Source organism: Molothrus aeneus, chromosome 27, assembly GCF_037042795.1.
Source record: "Molothrus aeneus isolate 106 chromosome 27, BPBGC_Maene_1.0, whole genome shotgun sequence".
NCBI classification, from domain to species: Eukaryota; Metazoa; Chordata; class Aves; order Passeriformes; family Icteridae; genus Molothrus; species Molothrus aeneus.
Genome location: NC_089672.1, coordinates 6,019,202 through 6,040,151, shown reverse-complemented (window position 1 = coordinate 6,040,151; position 20,950 = coordinate 6,019,202). Strand labels below are relative to the sequence as shown.

The window sequence follows — 20,950 nt, the reverse complement described above, 5'->3', positions numbered from 1 at the left end:
TCTCGCCGCTTCCTCCGCTCCCTCCGCCGCCGCTCCCGCCAAGACGCAACGCAGCTATGCCCGCCTTAACAAACATGGCGGCGGCGCGCCCTGCCCGCCCCTGCCATTGGGGGAGGTGGTGACGGCTCGCCGTGATGATGCACAAAGCGCGCGACGGCCTGGTGGCGGGGCCCGGTAGGAGCGGGGCCGGTTCGGGGCTGGGCGGGGCTGAGCCACCGGGACGGGCCCGGGCCGGGAGCGAAGGGAAGGGACGGCACCGGGGGCACCGGGGAAGGCCGGGGAGAGGCGGGGAAGGGGCGCCTGGGGGGGCGGGCCAGGCTCGGGGGTCCCTTTTTGCCACCCCTCAGGTGAGGCCCTGCCCCGATGCCGCTCCTAAACAGGCTCGGAGAGCGGGAAAAAGGATTTTAGGGAGTGAAAATGCAGGAAAAAGGATTTTAGGATGGCTCCGAGGATGTTCTAGGCAGGAGAAAGGAATGAGTCCATCCCAGGCCTTGAGTCCATTCCCAAACCTTGGGAATGGAGCAGTCATTGATTTTCAATTTAATTTAATTAATAATTATCTGCCATTAAAATCAAAGATTTCGCCCTAGAGCTCCCCAAGCTGTGATTTCCCCCGTGGCTGGTTGATTTGAAAGCTCCTGTTTTCCTTGGATTTGACTTTGCCACCGTGGATAACAATCACAGCCCGTTTTTGGGGCTGTTTATCCAAATCAAAGGAGTTTCTCCCCTCCCTCTGGATCCCCCTGGATCGGGATAGAGGCGCCTCAATCCCGGGTTTTCCTGGCTCGGGGTTTTTTTGGACTTCCAGGTGCTTTTTCCATGGGCTGGGAGGCTGGAGTTTGGCCTGGAGGGAGCAGATTTGGGATCAGCCAGGATCTGGAGGAAATCTGGGAAATTTATCCCAGGGTTATCCCGATCTGAGGTTGGGATAAATCTGGGGGGGACTATCCCAGTCTTTTCCTCAGTTTTGGGGACTTTTCCCCCCTCCAAATCTCCAAAATCTGGGAAGGGGCTGAAGAATTCCTGAGGAAAATTGGGAAGGGGCTAGGGAATTTTTGGGAAGGGGCTGGAGAATTTCTGGCAAAGGACTGGAGAATTCCTGAGGGAAACTGGGGAAGGAAACCTTGGAAACTTTTAATCCCCATCCCTGCAGATTTCCAAGGGCGCAGACTCCCAACTCTGCCTGCCTGACCTCAAAGCTCAATCCCAGCGTACCCCATAAAAAAACCCCAAAAAAAACCAACCCCAGATCCTTGAAGAACCCCGATTTTTCCCGGTTTCCCAGAGGGTTTGAGGGATGCCCAAGAAATTCCAGGGGGAGAACAGCAAGTCGGCAGCGGCACGCGCCCGCAGGGCCGAGGCCAAGGCGGCGGCGGAGGCACGGCGGCAGCAGGAGCTGGAGGATGAGCTCTGGAAGGATGAGGACAAACACGTCCTGAGGAAGGAGCAGAGGAAGGTGGGGATCCCGAAATCCGGAGAGAGAGGACGTTCCTGGGGTGGGTGTGACCCCCGTGGATCTGTGTGCCCTTCCCAGGAGGAGCGGGAGAAGCGGTGCCTGGAGCAGCTGGAGCTGCTCCATCCATGGGTCCATCTGTGGATCCATTTATGGATCCATCCGTGGATCCATCCACGAATCCGTGGGTCCATCCTTTGATCCCTCCATGGATCCCTCCATGGATCCATCCATGAATCCATGGATACCTCCATGTATTCATTCATGAATCAATCCATGGGTCCATCCATGGATCCATCCATCAATCCATCCACAAATCCGTGTTCCCTCCCAGGAGGAGCGGGAGAAGCGGCGCCTGGAGCAGCTGGAGCGCCGCAAGGAGCTGCAGCGGCTGCTGGAGGAGGAGGACTCCAAGCTCAAAGGGAAAAGTCCCAAGCAGGGAAATCCTGGGAAAATTACCCGGGCCCAGATCGAGGAGAATGTCCGCAAGGAGCAGCAGCAGAGGGAAAACACAGATGCAGGTTTGGGAATTCCCATGGGAATTTTGGGCTGGGGAGCCGCTGCTGCTCCAAGAGACACCGTGGGAATGGCTGAGGGAAGCTTGGGGTTCCCGTTCCTTGGAATTGTCCCCAAAAAATCCTGGATGTGGCACTTTGGGGATGGGGTTTGGTGTTGTGTTTGATCCCAAAGCTCTTTTCTGGATGTGGAATTCTGTAGAATTCTGTGATTTATACTCCTGGTCCTGGGCTTCTTGATTTTCTATGTCTTTCCCATTCCCACATTTCCCATTCCCACATTTCCCATTCCTACATTTCCTTTTGCAGAGGAAAAACTGATTTGATTTTTTTTTTTTTAGGAAAAATTGAGTTTTCCAAGGAAAAAAAAAAAATTCCTGAGGAAAAATCTGAGTTATTCAGAGGGGAAGATTCCAGATGAAAAATTGAGTTTTTAGAGGAAAAATTAAGGTTTTTAGAGGGGGAAACGGACTTTCCCCGGGGGATTTTAAAGGAATTCCCGAGTTTTCCAGAGGCATGTTCCTGTTTTCCCGAGGGAATTCCTTAGCATTCCCGGTTTTCCCGGCAGGGGAGAAGGAGAAATCACACCTGGAGCTGCCGCTGGAGGAGAACCTGAACCGGCGGCTGCCCGAGGAGGGCTCTGTGGAGGCGCGCAGCATCGAGGACGCCATCGCCGCCCTCAGGTGCGCCCCGACCCCGAATCCCCGCCAAATCCCCCCCGATTTCCCCCAAAGATGGTCCCCTGGGAGTTGGGATCACGGCGGGAAATCTGGGATTTGGGGTGGCTAGGGAGGGGGTGCTGTGTCCTGGAGTTCTGGGCAGGCAGAGGGTGGGATGGGGGTTCCTGTGGGACTGGGGGATTGGGAGATCTTGTGGGATTGGGGGATGTGGGAAATCCTGTGGGGTTGGGGTGTCCCTGAATTCCATGGAGGGTTCCTGTGCAATTGGGGGATACAGGAAATCCTTTGGGATTGGGGCCACTTCCTTTGGAATCAGGCTGCCCCTGCTGTCCCTGGGGCCATTTTGTTTGGAATTGGGGCATCCCTGGTGCCATTCCCTTTGGGATCAGGGCAGTTTCCTTTGAGACCAGCTCCATGCCTGTCCTTGTGCCCTTGGGACTGTGTCCCTCCATGTCCCCATCCCCTTGGGATTGGGGCCACCCCTGCTATCCATGGTGCCATTCCCTTTGGGATCGGGACCATTTTTTTGGGGCTGTGTCTATCCCTATCGCTGTCCCTCCCAGCATGCCTATCCCTGTCCATAACCCCTCACTGACCCTGTCCCCCCATGACTATGTCCTTCCCTGTTCCCTGGCGTGTCCCAGCCCTGTGCCCATCCCTTCCTGATGTGTCCCCGTCCCCCAGCGTGTCCCTGTCTCCCGTGTCCCTGTCCCTCCCTGTGTCCCCATGACCATGTCCCTCCCTGTCCCCCTGCGTGACCGTGTCCCCCCCATGTTGCCATCCCCTCCTGACGCATCCCTGTCCCCAGTGTGTCCCTGTCCCCCTGTTACTATGTCCCTCCCTGTCCCCTGCATGCCCCATCCTCTCCTGACCATGTCCCTCCCTGTCCCCAGCGTGTCCCAGCCCCTGGAGCGCCACCCCGAGCGCCGGCTCCGCGCCGCCTTCGCCGCCTTCGAGGAGCTGCAGCTGCCACGCCTGCGGCGGGACAACCCCAACATGCGGCTGAGCCAGCTGCGCCAGCTGCTCAAGAAGGAGTGGATGAGATCCCCCGAGAACCCCCTGAACCAGCGCCACAAACCCTACAACAGCCACCAATAGCCTTGTGCCTCCCCGGACTGGGATCCTCGCCAGGACCCTTCTACCCCCGCGGGGTTTTTGGGGTTTTTTTCTCTCTCTCTTCCCCCATGGATTTGGGGCGAGCTCGAGGTTGGACTGATGCCACCTTCTCCTTTCTGAAATTCCCTGGGAAAAGCGGCTCTCAATGGCTCTCAGCTGTCCCTTGGCGTTCCCTCCTTGGAGTTCTGGAGTTGTCACGTGGAAAATGCTCCTGGGGTGTGAGCCTGAAGAGATTCCAGACCCTGGATCTCCCCTGGGTGTCCCTGCTCCTGTTTCCTCTGGGACTGGGGTATCCCTGAAACCCCTGCTCCTGGGATATCCATGAAATCCCTGCTCCAGTTTTCTCTGGGACTGGGATATCCCTGAAATCCCTGCTCCCATTTCTCTGGGATTGGGACATCCCTGAAATCCCTGCTCCTGTTTCTTTGGGATTCGGATGTCCCTGAAATCCCTGCTCCTGGGATATTCCTGAAATCCTTGCTCATGTTTCTTTGGGATATCCCTGAAATCCCTGCTCCTGTTTCTTTGGGATTCAGATGCCCCTGAAATCCCTGTTCCCATTTCCTTTGGGATTGGGATGTCCCTGAAATCCCTGCTGCCATTTCTTTTGGGATTGGGATATCCCTGCTCCTGTTTCCTTTGGGACTGGGGCCATTTTCTTTGGGATTGGCCCATCCTCGAAATCCCTGGTGCCATTTCCTTTGGGATTGGGGCTATCCTTGGTCCTATTTCCTTTGGGATTGGGGCAGAAGCGTTGGGAAGAAGGAAAATACCTCAGGGAGGAGTGGGAAAAGCCTTTCCTGGGGGGGACAGGCACTCCAGGTGACATTCCCAGTGTCCTCTGGAATGCTGGAGCCCCAAATCCACCCGGAGGAGGGATTCCCATTCTTTGGGAATGGAATTCCTTCCCAGGAATTGGTCTGGAGGTGCCACACAACTTCCCAAAATCCCATGGGATTCATCCACGCTCATCCTTTTCCCTCTTTTTGGGGCTGCTCCCCCTGGGCTGGGCCCTGTTCCCACATCCCAGAATCCCCAAATCCAGCCAGGGAGGAGTGACCCCCCCCCACACACCCCTTGTGTGAGTTTGGTGTGTTTGAATTCAATTAAAAATTTAAAGAAAAAAAACAAAATCTGATTAAATTGGGGAAGGAATAATTTGGGAAGGGTTTGAGGGGGATTCTTTCCCTGCCTTGCTCAATTTTATCCCTGAAAATGTGGAAGATCCCACTGGAATTGGGGGTGGAATTCCTGCTTGGACTGGGGGGGTTCTCTCCCTTTGGGACCCCCCCCAGGTTGTTCCTGAGGAGGGGAATCCCCCATTCCCACTGCTTCTGGAATGAGGAACCCCCCGGAGTGTGTCCCCCCCTGTTTCCCTTCCCGAATTCCAGGGGTGTCCCCCATCCTGGGAATTCCCCTTCCCAATTCCCTTCCTTTTCCCATCCCCATTCCCCACTCCCATTCCCTGTTAAATTCCGCATTCCCCGTTCCCATCCCTATTCCTGTTCCCATTCCTTGTTCCCCTTTCCCATCCCCATTCCCTGTTCCCCTTTCCCCTTCGCAATCCTATTCCAAATCCCATTCCCAGTGTCCCCTCATCTCCCTCCCATGGGATCAAGGGGAATTGAGGGGACCCCAAAACATTTCCAGGGTCCGTCCCCCCCCGGCTTTAGGGGATTTGGGGGAGCCCCTCCATCCCAGGGGGGTCCCCATTAAAGGGGGGAATCCCCCAGCAGGGGGAGGGGCGGGATTAGTGGGGGATCCCCTATTTCCCGTGGGATTTGGGGGAATCCCGCAGTGCGGGGGGGGGGGAGGTTCCGATGTCCCGCCCCCCACCCCCCCGGCAAAGCGGCTCCTGAGGGGACGGGGGGGATCCCCACTGCAGTGGGGGGAGGGGCAGAGTAGGGAGGGGATTCCCTCTCCCTCCCCCCTCGGGGACTCCCCTCCCCCCTTTTTCCATCACTTGGGGGGGGGGGGAGAGAGACGGGACATTGCCATGGCAACGAGCGAGGCGGGGCGGGGACAAGCGGGGCTGCAGTCCCGCGGGGTCGGCTGGCATGGGGGAAGCCCCCCGGCCCCAAATCGGGCATCCCCCCCCAAATCGGGCATCATCCCCCCAAATCGGGCACCCCCCCTATATCGGGCATCCTCCCCCCATCCCCGAGGCCCCGACCCTTCCCGCCCGGCCCCTCCCCCGCCCGGGTCCCGCCCTCTGCAGCACGCCCTCCCCTCAGCATCCCCTCCCCCCTGCGCCGAGCGGGGATTGCGGGCGTGGGATTGAACAGAGGGACAGGGACACACGGAAAGGTGACACACGGAAAGGTGGCACACCGTCAGCGATAGCGACAGGGACAGGGACATACAGACAGGGGACACGGACACATGGACAGGGACACACGGACACATGAACCGGGACACACGGATAGGGACATACAAACGGGGACAGGGACACCCGGACACGGACATACGGACAGGGGACAGGGACACAGGGATATGGACCCCGTGCTTTGCACACACCCCCATGCTCACCGCTCCTCGCCCCCCGTTCTTTGTTCCCCGCAAACCTCCGCCCCTGCCCACCGAACACCCCATGCCAACCCCGCTGCTCACCCCCCCACTCCCCCCACGTCCCCAAATCCCCGTGGTGTGACAAAGGACCGGGAGGGGCTGCGGGAAGGGGGCGACACTCCAGCCTCCCCCCCACCCCGTGTGTGACACGCCCAACCCGAGGTCACCCCGCGCCCCCTCCCCACCGCCAGCACCCCCGGGGGTGACACCGACACCTTAGCGGGGGGGACAAAGCCCCACCCGGGGGCCGCCCCGATGTTACCGGGGGGTCAACGCGGGGGGTCCCCATGGTGGGGGGTGGGGGGGGAGCCGTGGGTGGGCGATCGCCCCCGGCCCCGCGGCTGCGGCGGAGCGCGGGGAGGGGACCCCGTTAGGCGGCGGGATTTATCCGCAGCGGCGGCCCGGAGCCTCCGGGAAGCCCCGGGAAGCCCCGGGAAGCCCCGGGAAGCCCCGGGAGGCGGCGGGGCCGGTGCGCGCGGCTGCGCGTGTGGAGCGACATCGCAACGGCGCCGCATCGCTGCCCGCAGCCCCCGCGGCCGCCGCCTGCGCGCTGGGGAAACCGAGGCACGGCGCGGCCGGGAGGGGCTCGGCGGCACCGCGGAGCCGCTGTCCAGGCTCACCCCCGGCCCCCGGTTGTGCTACCGGGACCCGCCGGGATCCCGGGCTCGGCGCCGCACGTGTCGCCGCCGCCGGGCCATGGTCAGCGGCGGCAGCGCCCGAGGGCAGCGGAGGCCGGGGGTTGGCGGCAGGTGGGTGAATTTGGGGGGGGGGGGTCTGCGAGGGTGGGGACCCCCACCCCCCCCCTCCGCTCCAGGGGTGGCTGCCGGTGCTGGGGAAGCCCGTGGCTCGCGGGAATCCCGGGAATCCCCCGGCTCGGGGGGATCCCCCAGCTCGCGGGAAGCCCTCGGCGCAGCGGCGGGGAGGGGGTGCCCGGGAGGGTTGGCAAGGGGAGGGGGCACCACGGAGGGGTTCCCCGGTGTTCCCAGGCTCCGGGGTGTCCGAGGCCTGCTCAGCCCCCTCCGGTGCGGCGGCAGGGGGGAGAGTTGGGGCGGGGGGGTGCAGGAGGAGCCCCCGGCAGTGACAATGAGGACGCTCTGAGAATGACAGTGGCCGGCTAAAAATATCGCGGGCTGCCACCCACCGCCAGCGCCGCGGCCTCAAGGTCACTGCCCTGCCGGGGGAGACGCGGGGGCGTGGGGCGGGGAAGCCCTCGACCCCCCCGCACGCTGCTGTTGTCGCCAGTGTCGCTCCGCCGAGCCGAGAGCCGGCAGCGCCCGCCGCCCCCGGGGCCCCCCGACGCTCCTCGTAGCACGGGGCCGTGGCAAGTGAGCGGGCGCGGGGGTGGCAGCGGCGGGGGAACACCCCGGGGGTGGCAGCGGCGGGGGGGGTGACACTGCGGGGGTGGCAGCGGCGGGGACCCCGTGGTGGCATTCCCCGGTGTAGGGTGTGGGGACAGAGGGGATGTCCTGCCTGAGTGGTGACGAGGGTGGGGACAGCAGGGATGTTCTGTCTGGGGGGTGTTGTGGTGTGTGGGGACAGTGGGGACGCCCTCCCGGCGGGTGTGGGGACAATGGGGATGTCCAGCCTTGGGAGGGGACGGCTGTGGGGACATCAGGGTCGCCCTCCGTGTGGGTGTGGGGACAGCAGGGGTGTCCTCCTTGGGGGGTGTTGTGGTGTAGGGACACTGGGGACTCCCTCCCTGCGCTGTTTGTGGTGTGGGGACATTAGGGACTCCCCTCCCTGCGGGATTCGGCTGCTCGGGGCACCCCCGGCTGATGGAGTCAGGGGATTTGGGGGTCCCCGTCCTTGGGGACAATGTAGCTGCTTGTCACCAAAGACGTGAGTGCGGCTGAGGGCTTGGTGGCACTCGGGGCTCCCTCGGTTTTGGCCGCCAGCTGCTGGGGTGGCACAGTGGGGTGGCACTGATGGCACAGGGGAGTGACAGCGATGGCGCAGTGGGGTGACACCCGGCTCAGCAGCCACCAAAAGCAGGGGGACCCAGCGCCACAAGCGCAGCTGTGACACTGGGGTGGCACGTCCCACAGCCACCGGAGCCGGCGGGCCCCGGGGCCGCAGCCGAGCCCGGGGGGCACCGGGGGCTCCGGGCGGGTTCGGGCACCACGTGGCCCTTGCAGCTTCGACGTGCGGGGCACAGCCTTCGAGACGGGGACCGTGGGGACACATGGGGACCTTCGCGCCCCTCGCGACCTTCCCGGTGACCTTGGTCCACCGCTGGGGACCCTGCGCTGGGGGGGACACTGCGGGGACCCCCTCGTCAGGGTGAGGACCCCCGCCCCGCAGCGGGGACACGGGGCTCCACAAGGGCGTGGGCGAGCTTTGGGAGACCCCCCCCCCCCATCGCCGAGGGCTTTGTGGCGGTGCCAGGGGCGGCGGGCACGGCCGTGTCCCCTCCGGGTGGCCCGGAGCGGGGGTCGGCGGTGGCCCGGCGGGGGCAGCCAGGCGGAGCGGCTTTGTCCTTTGGCTGAGCCGAGCGCGTGGGGGAGGCGCAGGGAGAACCCGGCGCGGCGGCTTTGTCTGGGGACGCCGGTGCGGTGGCGGGCGGCCAAGGGGGGGCGTGGGGAGCCCGGACCCACCCCCCCCCACCCCCCCCCCCGCTGCACCCCCCGGGACCCCCCAGCCCAGCCCCACGCACCCGCGGGGCCCCAGGCAGGTACAGTGGCCCCTGCCGCGCGTCCCCTCCCGAGGCGGGCGGGATGGGGATGGGGTCCCCCCTTGGGTTGGGGGTGTCGCGGGGGGGATCACGGCTGTCTCTGCCAGGCCTTGGGACATGGGGGCTGTGGCCGTGTCCCCCGGATTCAGCGGCGGTGCCGGGTGTCCCGGCGGGTCTCTGCGGAGGGATTTTCTCGGGGAGACCCCGGCACCAGGCGGGGATCCCCCAGCGTCGCGGCGGGGCCGGGGAGCTTCGGGTGTCCTTGCGGGTGTGCCACCTCCTGCGCCTCCCCCTGCGCTGTGGGGGACACACGGACGCCCCAGGGGTGGCACCGGGCCCGATTCTGCGTGGGGGAAACCCCCCCAGGCCGGGCACTGCACCTGTGCCCCCAACCCGCTGTGCCGGGGGGGGGGACACGGGGGGGACCTGGGGGTCGCGGGTGTCGCCACCCCCGAGGGTCCCCCCGTGGCACGGCTGGGCTGAGCCATCCCGCTGCTTTTTGGGGAGCCGCGTGGCCTCGTCCTGCTTCCTCTCAGCCGGTTCTGTGCCCCCCCAAATCACAGTGAGCCCCCCTGCCCTGCCTTCGGGGGGCAGCGGCGGTGCCGCCCCCGGCCCGCCCCTCGCCGGCGGGTGGGCAGCGGGGGCCGGGGGCTCCCGCGGGCACCGCCAGCTGCTCCCGGCCTGGGACATATGGCCAGGACTTGGCGGCGGCCGCAGGAACCGGGGCCACGCGGCGGATTTTTGGGGACGGACGGGGGGGGCAGCCGGGGGTCTGACGCACTTGGTGCCCCCGACCAGCCCCGGGCCGTGGTGGCGGCTGGCGGGGAGCCCCGGTGACCCCGCCCGGGGTCACCGTGCTGTCCCCGCAGCCCCGAGCAGCGCAGGCGGGGGTCACTCTGCTTTCCCCGCGGTGCCACCAGCCCGGCTCCCCCAGGATTCGTGCCCCACCCCGCAGAGATACCCGGGCAGGAATTAGTGAGAGTGGAATAAATAAATCACCCGCGGGGAACCCGCCGCTATTTATAGCCGCGCCCTCCCCTTCTCTGCAGTTGCTCCGAGGCAGCGCCTCCGCTGCTCCGGGCACGGGGGGAGCGGGGGGTCCCCTTGTCCCCCCGCTGCCACCCCACTGTCACCCCCGGGGCGCTGGGGGCTGCTGCAGGCCGGCCATGGGGTGTCCCGGCGCGTGTCCCTGCCGCGGGAGATGCTGTCACTCTTTGCTGTCGTCTCCCAAGGGTCCTGCCCCAGCATGGTGGCATCTGCACCTCTCCCTTGTCCGTTGTCCCCGTGTGGAGGGTGGCAGAGCCACCCGTGGGTGTCCTGATACAGCGTCACATCCTGGAGCAGGGACACTGGTGGCCGTGGCTCAAGGACACGCAGTGACAGTGGACCTGCCATGTCCCCATCCCCATCCCTGCCTTGGGGACGATGGGGACAGGCAGGACCACCCCGGGCATGCAGCCACCAGCCAGGGTGTCCCCTTGGGGACAGGGACAGGGGACAGGGAGCAGAGACTGGGGACAGGGACAGGGACAGGGGATAGGGGACAGGGACAGAAGGCCTCCCCGGTTTGTGGGATCCATCCCTGGGGATGTTCGGGCAGGGGGAAGATAGATCTGGGCCGTTTGCCACCATCCAGAGCAGTGAAGCCACCACGGAGCGGTGCCTCATGAAATATTCACCGTCCCCAGCCCGCGGTGGCCTCACCCACCCCCATCCGAGGTGACAAAAACTTTTCCCGGCTGTGGGCCTGGCACAGCCTCAGGGCAGGGCCCTGGAGGCTGGGAGGAACATTTCCCCTCTGTCCCTGCCCGCTGCGGCTTTTTCATCACCACGCCGAATATTAAAAAGAAATCGGAGCCCATTTTCCTGCCATAAATTTGGCAGAATGGAGAGAAAACGATCCGGCCCTGGAGGGGAGCCAGGCCCGGCCGCACACCGGGAGCAGCGGGGCGCTGGAGCTGGCCCCACTTCCCCCGGGGCTCCCGGGGTACCGGGGGCAGCTCAGGGACTGCGGAACCGGGGCCCCGTAGCCCCCCGGGAATGGGGACAGTAGGGGCTGTCCCCTGCTGGTGGCCTCAAAGCCCAGGAGGCGCTGCAGGGATGGGGGAGCCCCCAGGGGGTCGGGGGTGATTTGGGGTTTGGGGTCTGGGGAGTTGTGGGGTGTTGTGCAAGAGGGGTTTGCGGGGTGGCAATGGGGGTGGAGCAGTAGGGCCGCTCGTGCTATGGGGTTTTGGTGTGACAGAGGCACCCATGCAATGGGGTTTTAGTGTGGTGCTGCCCCTCACAGAACAGGGTTTTGGTGCAATGGGGCCCCCTCGTGCAATGGTGTTTTTTTAAATGGTGCAGCCCCTCATGCAACAGGGTTTTAGTGAGACACAGCTCCTCGTGCAATGGGGTTTTTGTATGGTCCAGCCCCTCAAGCAATGGGGTTTTAGTGTGACACAGCCCACCGGTCTATGGGGTTTTAGTGAGACACAGCCCCTTGTGCAATGGGGTTTTTATGGGATGTAACCCCTCGTGCAATGGGGTTGGTGCAGTAGGGCTGTTCATGCAATGGGGTTTTTCTTATACGGTGCAGCCCCCTGTGCAATGGGATTTTCATGTGACAGAGCCCCCCCACATACAGTAGGGTTTTCCTGTGGTGAGCTCCTTGTGCAATGGAGTTATTGGTGCAATAGGGCTGCAGTGCAATGGGGATATTTTTATGGGGCAGGCCTGTGTGCCATGGGGCTTTCATGTGACATAATCCCTCGTGCAATGGGGTTTTTATGTGATGTAATCCCCTCATTCAGTGGGGTATTTGTATGGGGCAGCCCCTCGTGCAATAGGGTTTTCATGTGATGTAACCCCTTGTGCAATGGGGTTGGTGCAGTAGGGCTGCTCGTGCAATGGGGGTTTTTGTACGGTGCAGCCCTCGTGCAATGGGGTTTTTATGGGATGTAATCGCCCATGCAATGGGGTTGTTTGAATGGTGCAGCCCTGTGTGCAGCAGGGTTTTTATGGGATGTAATCCCCCATGCAATGAGGTTTTCGTGTCAATAACCCCTCATGCAATGGGTGGTTTTTATGGGATGAAACCCCCCGTGCAATGCGGTTGTTGGTGCAATAGGGCCCTGCATGAAATGGGGTCATGGGTGTGGTGCAGCCCCTCCTGAACAGGGACATCAGTGTGACACAGCCCTGTGTGCCAAGGAGACACTCGTGTGACAAAGCCCCTTGTGCTGTGGGGACATTGGTGTGACACAGCCCCTCGTACAAAGGGGACATCAGTGTGACACAGCCCCTCATGCCATGGGGACACTCCTGTGACATCCCCTTGTGCCCGGCACTCGCTGGTGCAGGGCACACTGTGACGCCTGGGGGTGGCACTGCCAGGGCAGGACCCTCCTGGGCAGTGCTAGCTCTGTCACCGGGGGGGTTTGGGGACCCCCTAACGCTGAGTGTCCCCTGGGCAGGCGTGGAGGGAAGCCCATGGCCCCCGGACCCCCGGACCGGCCCCGCACCCGGCCCCGGCCCCGCAGCCCCTGACGGCCCCGGGACCCCCCCGGGCGGCCCCGGGGAGCCCCAGCAGGTACGGCGGGGGTCACGGGGGGTGTTTTGGGGTGCAGTGGGGGTGTTTGGCGTGCACTGGGGGAGTTTTGGGGAGCACCGGGGATGTTTGGGTGCACGGGGGTGTTTTTGGGGGGGACAAGGGGGGGTGATGAATTTTGGGGTGCAGCGAGGCTCGAGGGTGGGGAGGGGGTCCCGAGGGGTGCTGAAGGTCTGGGATGGGGAGGGGGCGTTTTTGAGGAGGGGGCCGCGGGGTCCCGGGGTCTCCGGGAGGGCACGGAGGGAGCAGGAGGTGCGGCCAACATAAGGGGGCGTGACCAAGGGCGTGGCGCGGTGCTCGTCAGCGGGGGCGGGGGCTGCACGGACCAGTCAGATCGCGGGATATGCTCGGACCACGCCTCTAACCCCGCCCCCGGCGCTCCGGAGCCGCCGCCGCGCGCCCCCGGGACCGGCTCGGGCTGCGGCGGCGGCGGGACCGGGACCCGGCCCTAGCCCCGCGGGCAGGCCCCGGGTACGGCAGGTACCGGGCACGGCAGGGCCGCACCGGGAGTGGGGGGAGCCGCGGCGGAGCCCCCCCGGCAGCCCTGGGCACGGCGGGACCGGGCACGGCGCGTTCGGGGGCGGCGGGGACGCGCAGCCGTCGCTCGGGACCGGGGATGTCCCGCGGCTGCGGGGAGGGGACAGGGGACAGCGGCCACCGGGAGCGGAGGGTGGCCGCGTCCTGGCGGCCGTGTCTGCAGCGCGGGGGGCGGGACGCGGTTCCGTGGGCAGGACACGGGCACGGGCACGGCCCCGCGGACAGGACGTGTCCCCTCGGGCGGGACGCGTCCCTGTGGTCACCGTGTGTCCCCGCCACGGGCAGGACACGGCCACGTCCCCCACGAGCGCCACGCGTCCCCGCCGTAGGCGGGACACGGACCTGTGGTCACCGCGTGTCCCCCACGGGCAGGACATGTCCCCACAGACAGGACGTGTCCGTGTGGTCACTGCGTGTCCCCCACGGGCAGGACGTGTCCCCACCGCCGTCGAGGCCGGGCAAAAACCCCCCGAGTCCGGGCGGGATCCCCTCTCCCCGCATCCCCTCCCCGGCCACCCACCGTGTCCCCCCGCGTGTCCCTTGTCCCGCAGGTCGCCCCCGCGCCGCCGAGCCATGCGGGATCTCCCGGTGCTGTCGCCAGAAAAGCCATGAGCAGCTATCGCTACAATGGGGGGGTGGCGCGGCCCCGGGGCCCCCCGAGCGCCGCCCGCATCCCGCAGCCGCCGCACCGGGACCCGCAGCCGTCGCTGCCCTGCCCCAGCCCCCGCCTGCAGGTTGTGGTGTCCCGGCCCGAGCAGCCCGGGACGGCGGAGCCCGGCCCCGCCGCGGCCCCCCCGGGGCAGGGGGCGGCGGAGGAGCGGCGGAACCAGAACATCGGCTACAAGTTGGGCCACCGGCGAGCGCTCTTCGAGAAGCGCAAGCGGCTCAGCGACTACGCGCTCATCTTCGGCATGTTCGGCATCGTGGTGATGGTCACCGAGACCGAGCTCTCCTGGGGGGTCTACACCAAGGTGGGGAGGGGTCTCAGGGTGGGGATGAAGGAATCCGGGGTCCGGCTGAGCTCACGGTGGTTCTATGGTGTCGTAGGAATCGTCGTATTCGTTCGCCCTGAAATGCCTTATCAGCCTCTCGACGCTCATCCTGCTGGGGCTCATTGTCATGTACCATGCCAGGGAGATCCAGGTGAGCGTCCCTGGCCGGGGCGGGGCGGGGGGGGGGGGGGGGGGAGGGGCACCTGCTGGCACCTGGCTGGGGGTGTGGCACCGGCAAAAAACCCAAAAAACAAGGAAAAACCCGACTCCTCTGTTCCCGAAAATAAATAAAAAGAAGTTTTGGGTTTATACTAAAACAAGTCATCCTTAAAATAATACCCATGAGTTAACATACCCCATAAGTTAATACCTCCTCAAATTAACCAAAATTGCCCCTTAAATTATCTCAAAACCCCTCAAATGAACCCAAACCTCCGCAGCTGTTCATGGTGGACAACGGCGCCGATGACTGGCGCATCGCCATGACCTCGGAGCGTGTCTTCTTCATTGCGCTGGAGCTGCTGGTGTGCGCCATCCACCCCATCCCTGGGCAGTACCTGTTCACCTGGACGGCCCGGCTGGCCTTCACGTACGCGGCCTCGGTGGCCCACGCTGACGTGGACATCATCCTGTCCATCCCCATGTTCCTGCGGCTCTACCTGATTGGCCGCGTGATGCTGCTGCACAGCAAGCTCTTCACCGATGCCTCGTCACGCAGCATCGGCGCGCTCAACAAGATCAACTTCAACACGCGCTTTGTCATGAAGACCCTCATGACCATCTGCCCTGGGACGGTGCTGCTGGTCTTCAGCATCTCCTCCTGGATCATCGCTGCCTGGACTGTGCGCGTCTGTGAGAGGTGAGGGGCTGGGGAGGCAGGGGAAGGTTGGGGTTTGAGGGCTCTTGTTTTGGGCTTATCATGGGATTTTCATGGGGTTTTTGTGGGTGGAGGGAAAGTTCGGGATTTAGGGGTTCCATTTTGGGGTTTTCGTGGGTGAAGGTAAAGGCTGTAGCTTAGGGGTTCCCATTTTGGAGTTTTTGAGTGTGGAGTTAAAGGTCGGGGTTTGGGGGTTCCAGTTTTGGAGTTTTCGTGGGGTTTTCATGGGGTTTTCATGGGTGGAGGCAAAGGTTGGGGTTTAGGGGTTCTATTTTGGGGTTTTCATGGGTGGAGGCAAAGGCCATCTTTTAGGGGTTCCATTTTGGGATTTTCACGGGATTCTAAGTGAGGGGGTTTTGGTGGGAGGGGCTGGGGGTGCAGCTGAGGAGGTATCGGGGAGTTTGAGTGGTGGGGAGACCGCCATGGTCAGGATGTTTGGGGTTTGTCAGGTGGAGTTGTCCCCAGGCTCCTCCGTGTCACCCTGGGCTGGGGCCTGCTGGGGCTGGGGGTGACAGAGAGGGAACCAAGAGCTGGGGGGTGGTGAGGGGATGAAAACTGGGGGTCTCTCGGGGGAACCAAAGGTTTGGGGTCTCACAGAGGGGTATGAAGGTTGAGGGTCCTGCAGAGGGGTGCAAAGAGCTGGAGCTGCCAAGGGGACCAAAGATTTGGAGTCCTGCAGAGGGGACCAAAGATTTGGGGTCCCACAGAGGGGTCCGAGATTATGACATTGCCACCGAGGGGACCCTCCAGGACTTGCCCTCAGGATGCTCCTCAGCTGCTCCCTGCGGGTGTCCGGGATGTCCCCGCAGGGTGCCGGGATGTCCCCGCGGGGTGCCAGGAATGTCCCCGCGGGGTTCCCGGGATGTCCCCGCCGTGATCCTTGCCCCTGCTGGTTTCAAGCCCCCCCCAGCCCCCCCGGGGTCGCGCATTAACCGCTGTTGTTTTCCCTCCCTGCCCGCTCTGCTGCTTGCAGGGACAAACTGTGAGTGACCGCGGGGACTGTCCCGAGTGACCGCAGGGACCGTCCCCCGCCCCAGGCTTCTGCTCCCCGAATCCCCAGAATTTAGGATTGGTTGCGGCCGGGGGCGGGAGGGGGGCGCGGAAAGGGGCCTGGAGCCCTTTTCGTCTTGGAACCTCAGCAGCTGCTTCCTGTCCCTTCCCCGCTATCCCCTGCCTTGGGGACCTCCGTGGTGGCTGTGGGGGACTTTCAGAGAGACCCCACAAGGAGCTGGGAGTCTCCAAAGGGTTTTTTTTTCTCCTGGGATCTGACTTTTGTCCCTTCACCTTTCCCCTCCTGGCCCCGCACGTTTTGGGTTCCTTGGTGGGGAATCCCGGGTGTTCCTTGGGAATGCGGATCCCGGGAATTGTCACCGTGCTGTCACTTCCGCCCTCACCCTGGGCTGTGCCTGCCAAGTCCCTGCCGGGTGAGGTTCCAAGCCCAGACCGGGTTGGGAAGCAGCAATCCTAAATTCCTGATGCTTGAGACCCCACAGCCCCACCCCGGCTTGTTCCTCTGTCCCTTTTCCCTTTTCTGACCCCATTTTCCCTTTCCCCAGTCCCATTTCCCCTTTTCCCATCCCATTTCCCCCTTTCCCCATCCCATTTCCCCCTTTCCCAATCCCATTTTCCCCGTTTCCCGCCCCATTTCCCCGCATGTCCCTGTCCCCCTGCCCGGCTTGACCGCTGCTCCGTGTCCCCCAGCCAGGCTTGTCCCCACCCTTGGGGACAGGGGGGTGGTGGCACCACGGCATTTGTGACATCGGAATCTCACAGTGTCCCCCATTTTCCCCCCCGGTATCACCCGCGGTGGCCTTTGGGGGTGAACGGTGACATCGGCATCCCGCGTTGTTGGGGACAGTGGTGCCACCTCTGTGCTGTCCCCTCATTGTCCCAGGGGGACACAGCCTGGCCATGGGACATCCCCATGGTGTCCCCAATTCCATCTTGGGGACAACACCTCAAATCCACTGCAATGGGCACAAAATGGGGAGAGGAATTCAATTATGCTGGTGACAGCAGTGACAGCGGTGCCACCGCCCTGTGCAGGTACCACGACAAGCAGGAGGTGACCAGCAACTTCCTGGGGGCCATGTGGCTGATCTCCATCACCTTCCTGTCCATCGGCTACGGGGACATGGTGCCACACACCTACTGCGGCAAGGGCGTGTGCCTGCTCACCGGCATCATGGTGAGCGTGGGGACAGCCAGGGGACACGGCTGGGGACAGGCTGGGGACAACGAGAGGAGACAGGCAGGGACATGGCAGGGTACACCAAGAGGGGACACTGTGAGGGGACACTGCATGGGGACATACCAGGGGACACCAAGAGGGGATATGGAAGAGTACACCAAGAGGTGACACCATGAGGGGACACCGCCTTGGGGACACCGCGAGGAGATTTTCCACTTGGGAAAAGAGATTATTTTTAACTCCAGATTGAGAAGCAAACTGGAATTTCCGCTTCCTGCCATGTTTTTTTTTTTTAATTTTTAAACCCAAATTAATGCAAAAATGCAAACAAGGGGGGGGAGACAATGCTGTCCTCAATGTTCCCACAGGGCGCCGGCTGCACTGCGCTGGTGGTGGCCGTGGTGGCCCGGAAGCTGGAGCTGACCAAAGCCGAGAAACATGTCCACAACTTCATGATGGACACGCAGCTCACCAAGCGGGTGAGAGTGCCTGGCTTGGCCCAAAAAATGGGGAAATCCCAGTAAAAATGGGAAAAAATGTTAAAACTGGGGAAAACTCCATTAAAATGGGGAAAATCCCATTAAAAATGGAAAAAATACGGTTAAAATTGGGGGAAATCCCATTAAAACTCATTAAAATGGAAAAAATCCCATTAAAACCCATTAAAATGGGAAAAATCCCCTTAAGACCGGGAAAAACCCATTAAAACCTGGAAATACCACATTAAACTGAGAAAAAAAATCCATTAAATTCATTAAAATCTCAATTAAAATTGCAAAAAAAAACAAAAGTGGGAAAAACCCCAAAAATAATGTGGAGGGAAATGGGAAAAAATGGGAAAAAGCCAATTCTGAAGTCCCTTCATGGGTGACTGGTGGGATTTGGGGTCGCAGGTGAAGAACGCCGCTGCCAACGTGCTCAGGGAAACGTGGCTCATCTACAAGCACACCAAGCTGGTGAAGAAGATCGACCACGCCAAAGTTCGGACCCACCAGCGTAAGTTCCTTCAAGCCATCCATCAGTAAGTGCCACCGCTTTTCCTGCTTCCTTGTCACCCCCCCTGGCCGCGGCCCTGTCTCCAAAGGGGGTGTGTCCCCTCCGGGTGGGTGACAGATGGTCAGCATTGGGGTGGCCTGGGTTTGTCACCCTAGCGGGTGTCTCTGCTGGGTTTGTCACCTGGTTTTGGTCTCTGTCCTGTCCTTGTCCCCTGCCTTTGTCCCCATCTCCTGGCCTTCACCTCTGCCCCATTCCTTGTCCCCATTCCTCGTCCCCTGTCCCCCATTCCCAATGTCCGCCTCCCCTGGCCTTGTCCTCTATCCTGTTCTTGTCCCCTATCCTGTTCTTGTCCCCATTCTTGTCTCCTGTCCTTGTCCTCATTCCTTGTCCTCTGTCCTCTCTCTCTTTGTCCCCATCCCCTGTCTCCTGTCCTTGTCCTCCATCCGCTGTCCCCATCCCCTGTTCCATCCCTTTCCCCTTGTGCCATTCTGTGTTCCCCACCTCTGCTGTCCCCTGTCCCTGTCCCTGTCCCCATCCCTGTCCCCCTCCTGTCCCTGTCCCTCACCCCCCACCGGTCACCTTTGGGATGACCCCCAGACGCCTCCATCTTCCGGGTGGGGTCTGCGGGTGGCCTGGCTGGGACAGGGGGGTCCCTTTGGGTCCCTTTTTGGGGTCCCTTTGGGGTGGTGGTGGTGTCGCTGCCGTGCTGTCCCCTCGCCTTTAACCCTTTGTTTTCCCTCTGCTGCGCTGCCCCCGCAGAGCTCAGAAGTAAGTGCCCCCCTTCCCCTGTCCCCCCAGCTTCACATGGGCTCTGCCGCCACATTTGGGGTGGGGGGGACCCTCCCGGGGGGGGCTGGTTTGGGGGGGAGGGGCTGCGCTTTATGGGAGGGGCTGCACGTCTGGGGGAGGGGCTGCATGGGGGGGGACAGAGATGACAGCACTGCCGGGGGGGGTCACAGAGCTCCTGAGGGGGGTGACAACGCTGCTGGGGGGTAACAGTGCTACCGGGTCGGGGGGAGGACACACCACGCTTGCAGGATGACAGAGCTGCCAGGGGGTGAGAGCGCTGCCAGGAGTGTCCCCAAGACTGCCATTGTCCCCTCAGGCTGAGGAGTGTGAAGATGGAGCAGCGCAAACTCAACGACCAGGCCAACACCCTGGTGGACCTGGCCAAGGTGAGCTCCTTCCAAAAACCCCATTGTTGTGGGGTCAGACCAGCTTTGAACCTCCCATTTTTATGGGATCAGCCCCTCCCCAAACCCCCCATTTTTATGGGGTCAGACCCAGCTCCTACCACCCCCTGTTTTTATGGGATCAGACCCTCCTCAAACCCCCCATTGTTTTGGGGTCACACCTATCCCTGACCCCGAACATCCCATTTTTTGCGTGGCTGATCCTGATCCCTGCCCCCACACCCCAATGTTTTTGGGGTCTTGCTGACCTGTGCCCCCACACCCCTGTTGTTTTGGGATCCCCCTGACCCCAACCCCCGTTGCAGACACAGTCACTGACCCCTTCCCCCAAAGTCCCCCTATTTTTGGGATGCCCCTGACCATGCCCCATTGCAGACGCAGTCGGTGATGCCTGACTCCAAACCCCCCCTATTTTTGAGGTGCCCCTGACCCCAAACTTCCCCTTGTTTTGGGGTCCCCCGACCATGCCCCATTGCAGACGCAATCAGTGATGCCTGATTCCACACCCCCATGTTTTTGGGGTCTCTCTGCCCCCACGCCCCCTATTTTTGGGGTGCCCCTGACCGTGCCCCATTGCAGACTCAGTCGGTGATGCTGGAGCTGCTCTCGGAGCTGCAGGAGCGCCATGAGGAGCTGGGCCGGCGCCTGGGGGCCCTGGAGGCGCAGCTGGAGGCCCTGGGGGGGCTCCTGCAGGCGCTGCCCGCGCTGCTCGGCCGCGCCCTGCGCCAGCCGCCGGCCCGGACAGCCCCGGGGACAGCCCTGGGGACAGCGGGGACACCGCGGGACACCACCGCGCCCTGCAGCCCCTGCCACGGCAGCGACAGCAGCGACAGCCCCCGGCACAGCCCCCGGCACAGCCCCCGGGATAGCCCCCGGGCCGCCTCGGACAGCGGATGAGGGACAGAGGCAGGACACCTGTGTGTCACCGGTGTCACCATGTGTCACCCGTGTCACCTCGGACAGCAGCTGAGGGATGGCAGTGGGACACCTGTGTCACTGTGTGTCACCTCGGGATGATGGGGACAGCACCATGTCACTGTGTGTCACCGTCACCCCGGACAGCGGCTGGAGGATGGCAGCAGGACACCCATGTGTCACCCATGTCACCGTGTGTCACCCATCTCACCTCGGACAGCGGCTGAGGGACAGCTGCAAGACACCCGTGTTGTGTCACCATGTGTCAGTCACCTCAGGGTGATGGGGACAGGACCATGTCACCGTGTGTCACCACGTGTTGCCGTGTGTTCCCTCAGACAGCAGCTGAGGGGTGCTGGGGACACCCCCCTGTCCCCTTCTGTCACCCTCCCACCCCTTTGGACTGTGGCAGTGGGGTGGGGGGCCATGGTACACCCCCGTGTCACCTCCTGTCACCTGGGACAGTGGGTGACGCCGTCGGGGAAGGGGGTGGGGGGCATTGGGGACACCCCCAGACCCCTTTGTGTCCCCCCCAGCCCCAGGAGGGCGGTTTTGGGGTGCAGGGGGGGGGGTCTCAGAGCCCTTTGTACCTCCCTGGTTTTGGGGTGCAGGGGGGTCTCCCATCCCCTCACTCCCCCCGCGGTTTGGGGTGCGAGG

General features: G+C 63.0%; 3 protein-coding genes across 4 annotated transcripts; 2 read left to right on the top strand and 1 right to left on the bottom strand.

Annotated features, from left to right (window-relative positions):
* Positions 1-59: 59 nt before the first annotated feature.
* On the top strand, positions 60-4,016 carry CCDC124 (coiled-coil domain containing 124). Of its 2 annotated transcripts, none has more exons than XM_066566199.1 (5): positions 60-174; positions 1,286-1,456; positions 1,788-1,974; positions 2,537-2,651; positions 3,542-4,016. In XM_066566199.1, the coding sequence occupies exons 2-5, from the start codon at positions 1,298-1,300 to the stop codon at positions 3,744-3,746; spliced, it is 666 nt and encodes a 221-aa protein (XP_066422296.1). In that variant the 5' UTR covers positions 60-174; positions 1,286-1,297; the 3' UTR covers positions 3,747-4,016. The 2 variants fall into 2 exon arrangements, with proteins under 2 accessions (XP_066422296.1, XP_066422298.1); XM_066566201.1 differs by lacking the exon at positions 60-174 and adding an exon at positions 325-808.
* A 2,954-nt stretch (positions 4,017-6,970) lies between these two features.
* LOC136567127 (proline-rich protein 2-like) lies at positions 6,971-9,693 on the bottom strand. Its single transcript, XM_066566635.1, has 3 exons — positions 8,986-9,693; positions 7,474-7,725; positions 6,971-7,426 (listed from the first exon to the last, which is right to left on the bottom strand). Exons 1-3 carry the CDS (start codon positions 9,691-9,693, stop codon positions 6,971-6,973), a joined length of 1,416 nt encoding a protein of 471 aa, XP_066422732.1.
* A 4,044-nt stretch (positions 9,694-13,737) lies between these two features.
* KCNN1 (potassium calcium-activated channel subfamily N member 1) lies at positions 13,738-20,815 on the top strand. Its single transcript, XM_066566269.1, has 8 exons — positions 13,738-14,100; positions 14,177-14,272; positions 14,562-14,980; positions 17,045-17,186; positions 17,558-17,668; positions 18,083-18,210; positions 19,291-19,360; positions 19,958-20,815. Exons 1-8 carry the CDS (start codon positions 13,738-13,740, stop codon positions 20,273-20,275), a joined length of 1,647 nt encoding a protein of 548 aa, XP_066422366.1. The 3' UTR covers positions 20,276-20,815.
* The last annotated feature ends 135 nt before the right edge of the window (positions 20,816-20,950 follow it).

Excerpts from the sequence above, each read along its gene's own strand:
- CCDC124 (XM_066566199.1), top strand. The coding sequence starts at position 1,298 with ATGCCCAAGAAATTCCAGGGGGAGAACAGCAAGTCGGCAGCGGCACGC. Across the intron at positions 1,457-1,787 it reads TGAGGAAGGAGCAGAGGAAG|GAGGAGCGGGAGAAGCGGCG; the intron begins GTGGGGATCCCG and ends GTTCCCTCCCAG. Across the intron at positions 1,975-2,536 it reads GAGGGAAAACACAGATGCAG|GGGAGAAGGAGAAATCACAC; the intron begins GTTTGGGAATTC and ends TTTTCCCGGCAG.
- KCNN1 (XM_066566269.1), top strand. The coding sequence starts at position 13,738 with ATGAGCAGCTATCGCTACAATGGGGGGGTGGCGCGGCCCCGGGGCCCC. Across the intron at positions 17,187-17,557 it reads GCCTGCTCACCGGCATCATG|GGCGCCGGCTGCACTGCGCT; the intron begins GTGAGCGTGGGG and ends ATGTTCCCACAG. Across the intron at positions 17,669-18,082 it reads ACACGCAGCTCACCAAGCGG|GTGAAGAACGCCGCTGCCAA; the intron begins GTGAGAGTGCCT and ends TTGGGGTCGCAG.
- LOC136567127 (XM_066566635.1), bottom strand. The coding sequence starts at position 9,693 with ATGTCCCAGGCCGGGAGCAGCTGGCGGTGCCCGCGGGAGCCCCCGGCC. Across the intron at positions 7,726-8,985 it reads ACCTGCCTGGGGCCCCGCGG|TGTCACCCCCCCCGCCGCTG; the intron begins GTGCGTGGGGCT and ends CCACCCCCGCAG. Across the intron at positions 7,427-7,473 it reads TTGAGGCCGCGGCGCTGGCG|AGCGTCCTCATTGTCACTGC; the intron begins GTGGGTGGCAGC and ends TGTCATTCTCAG.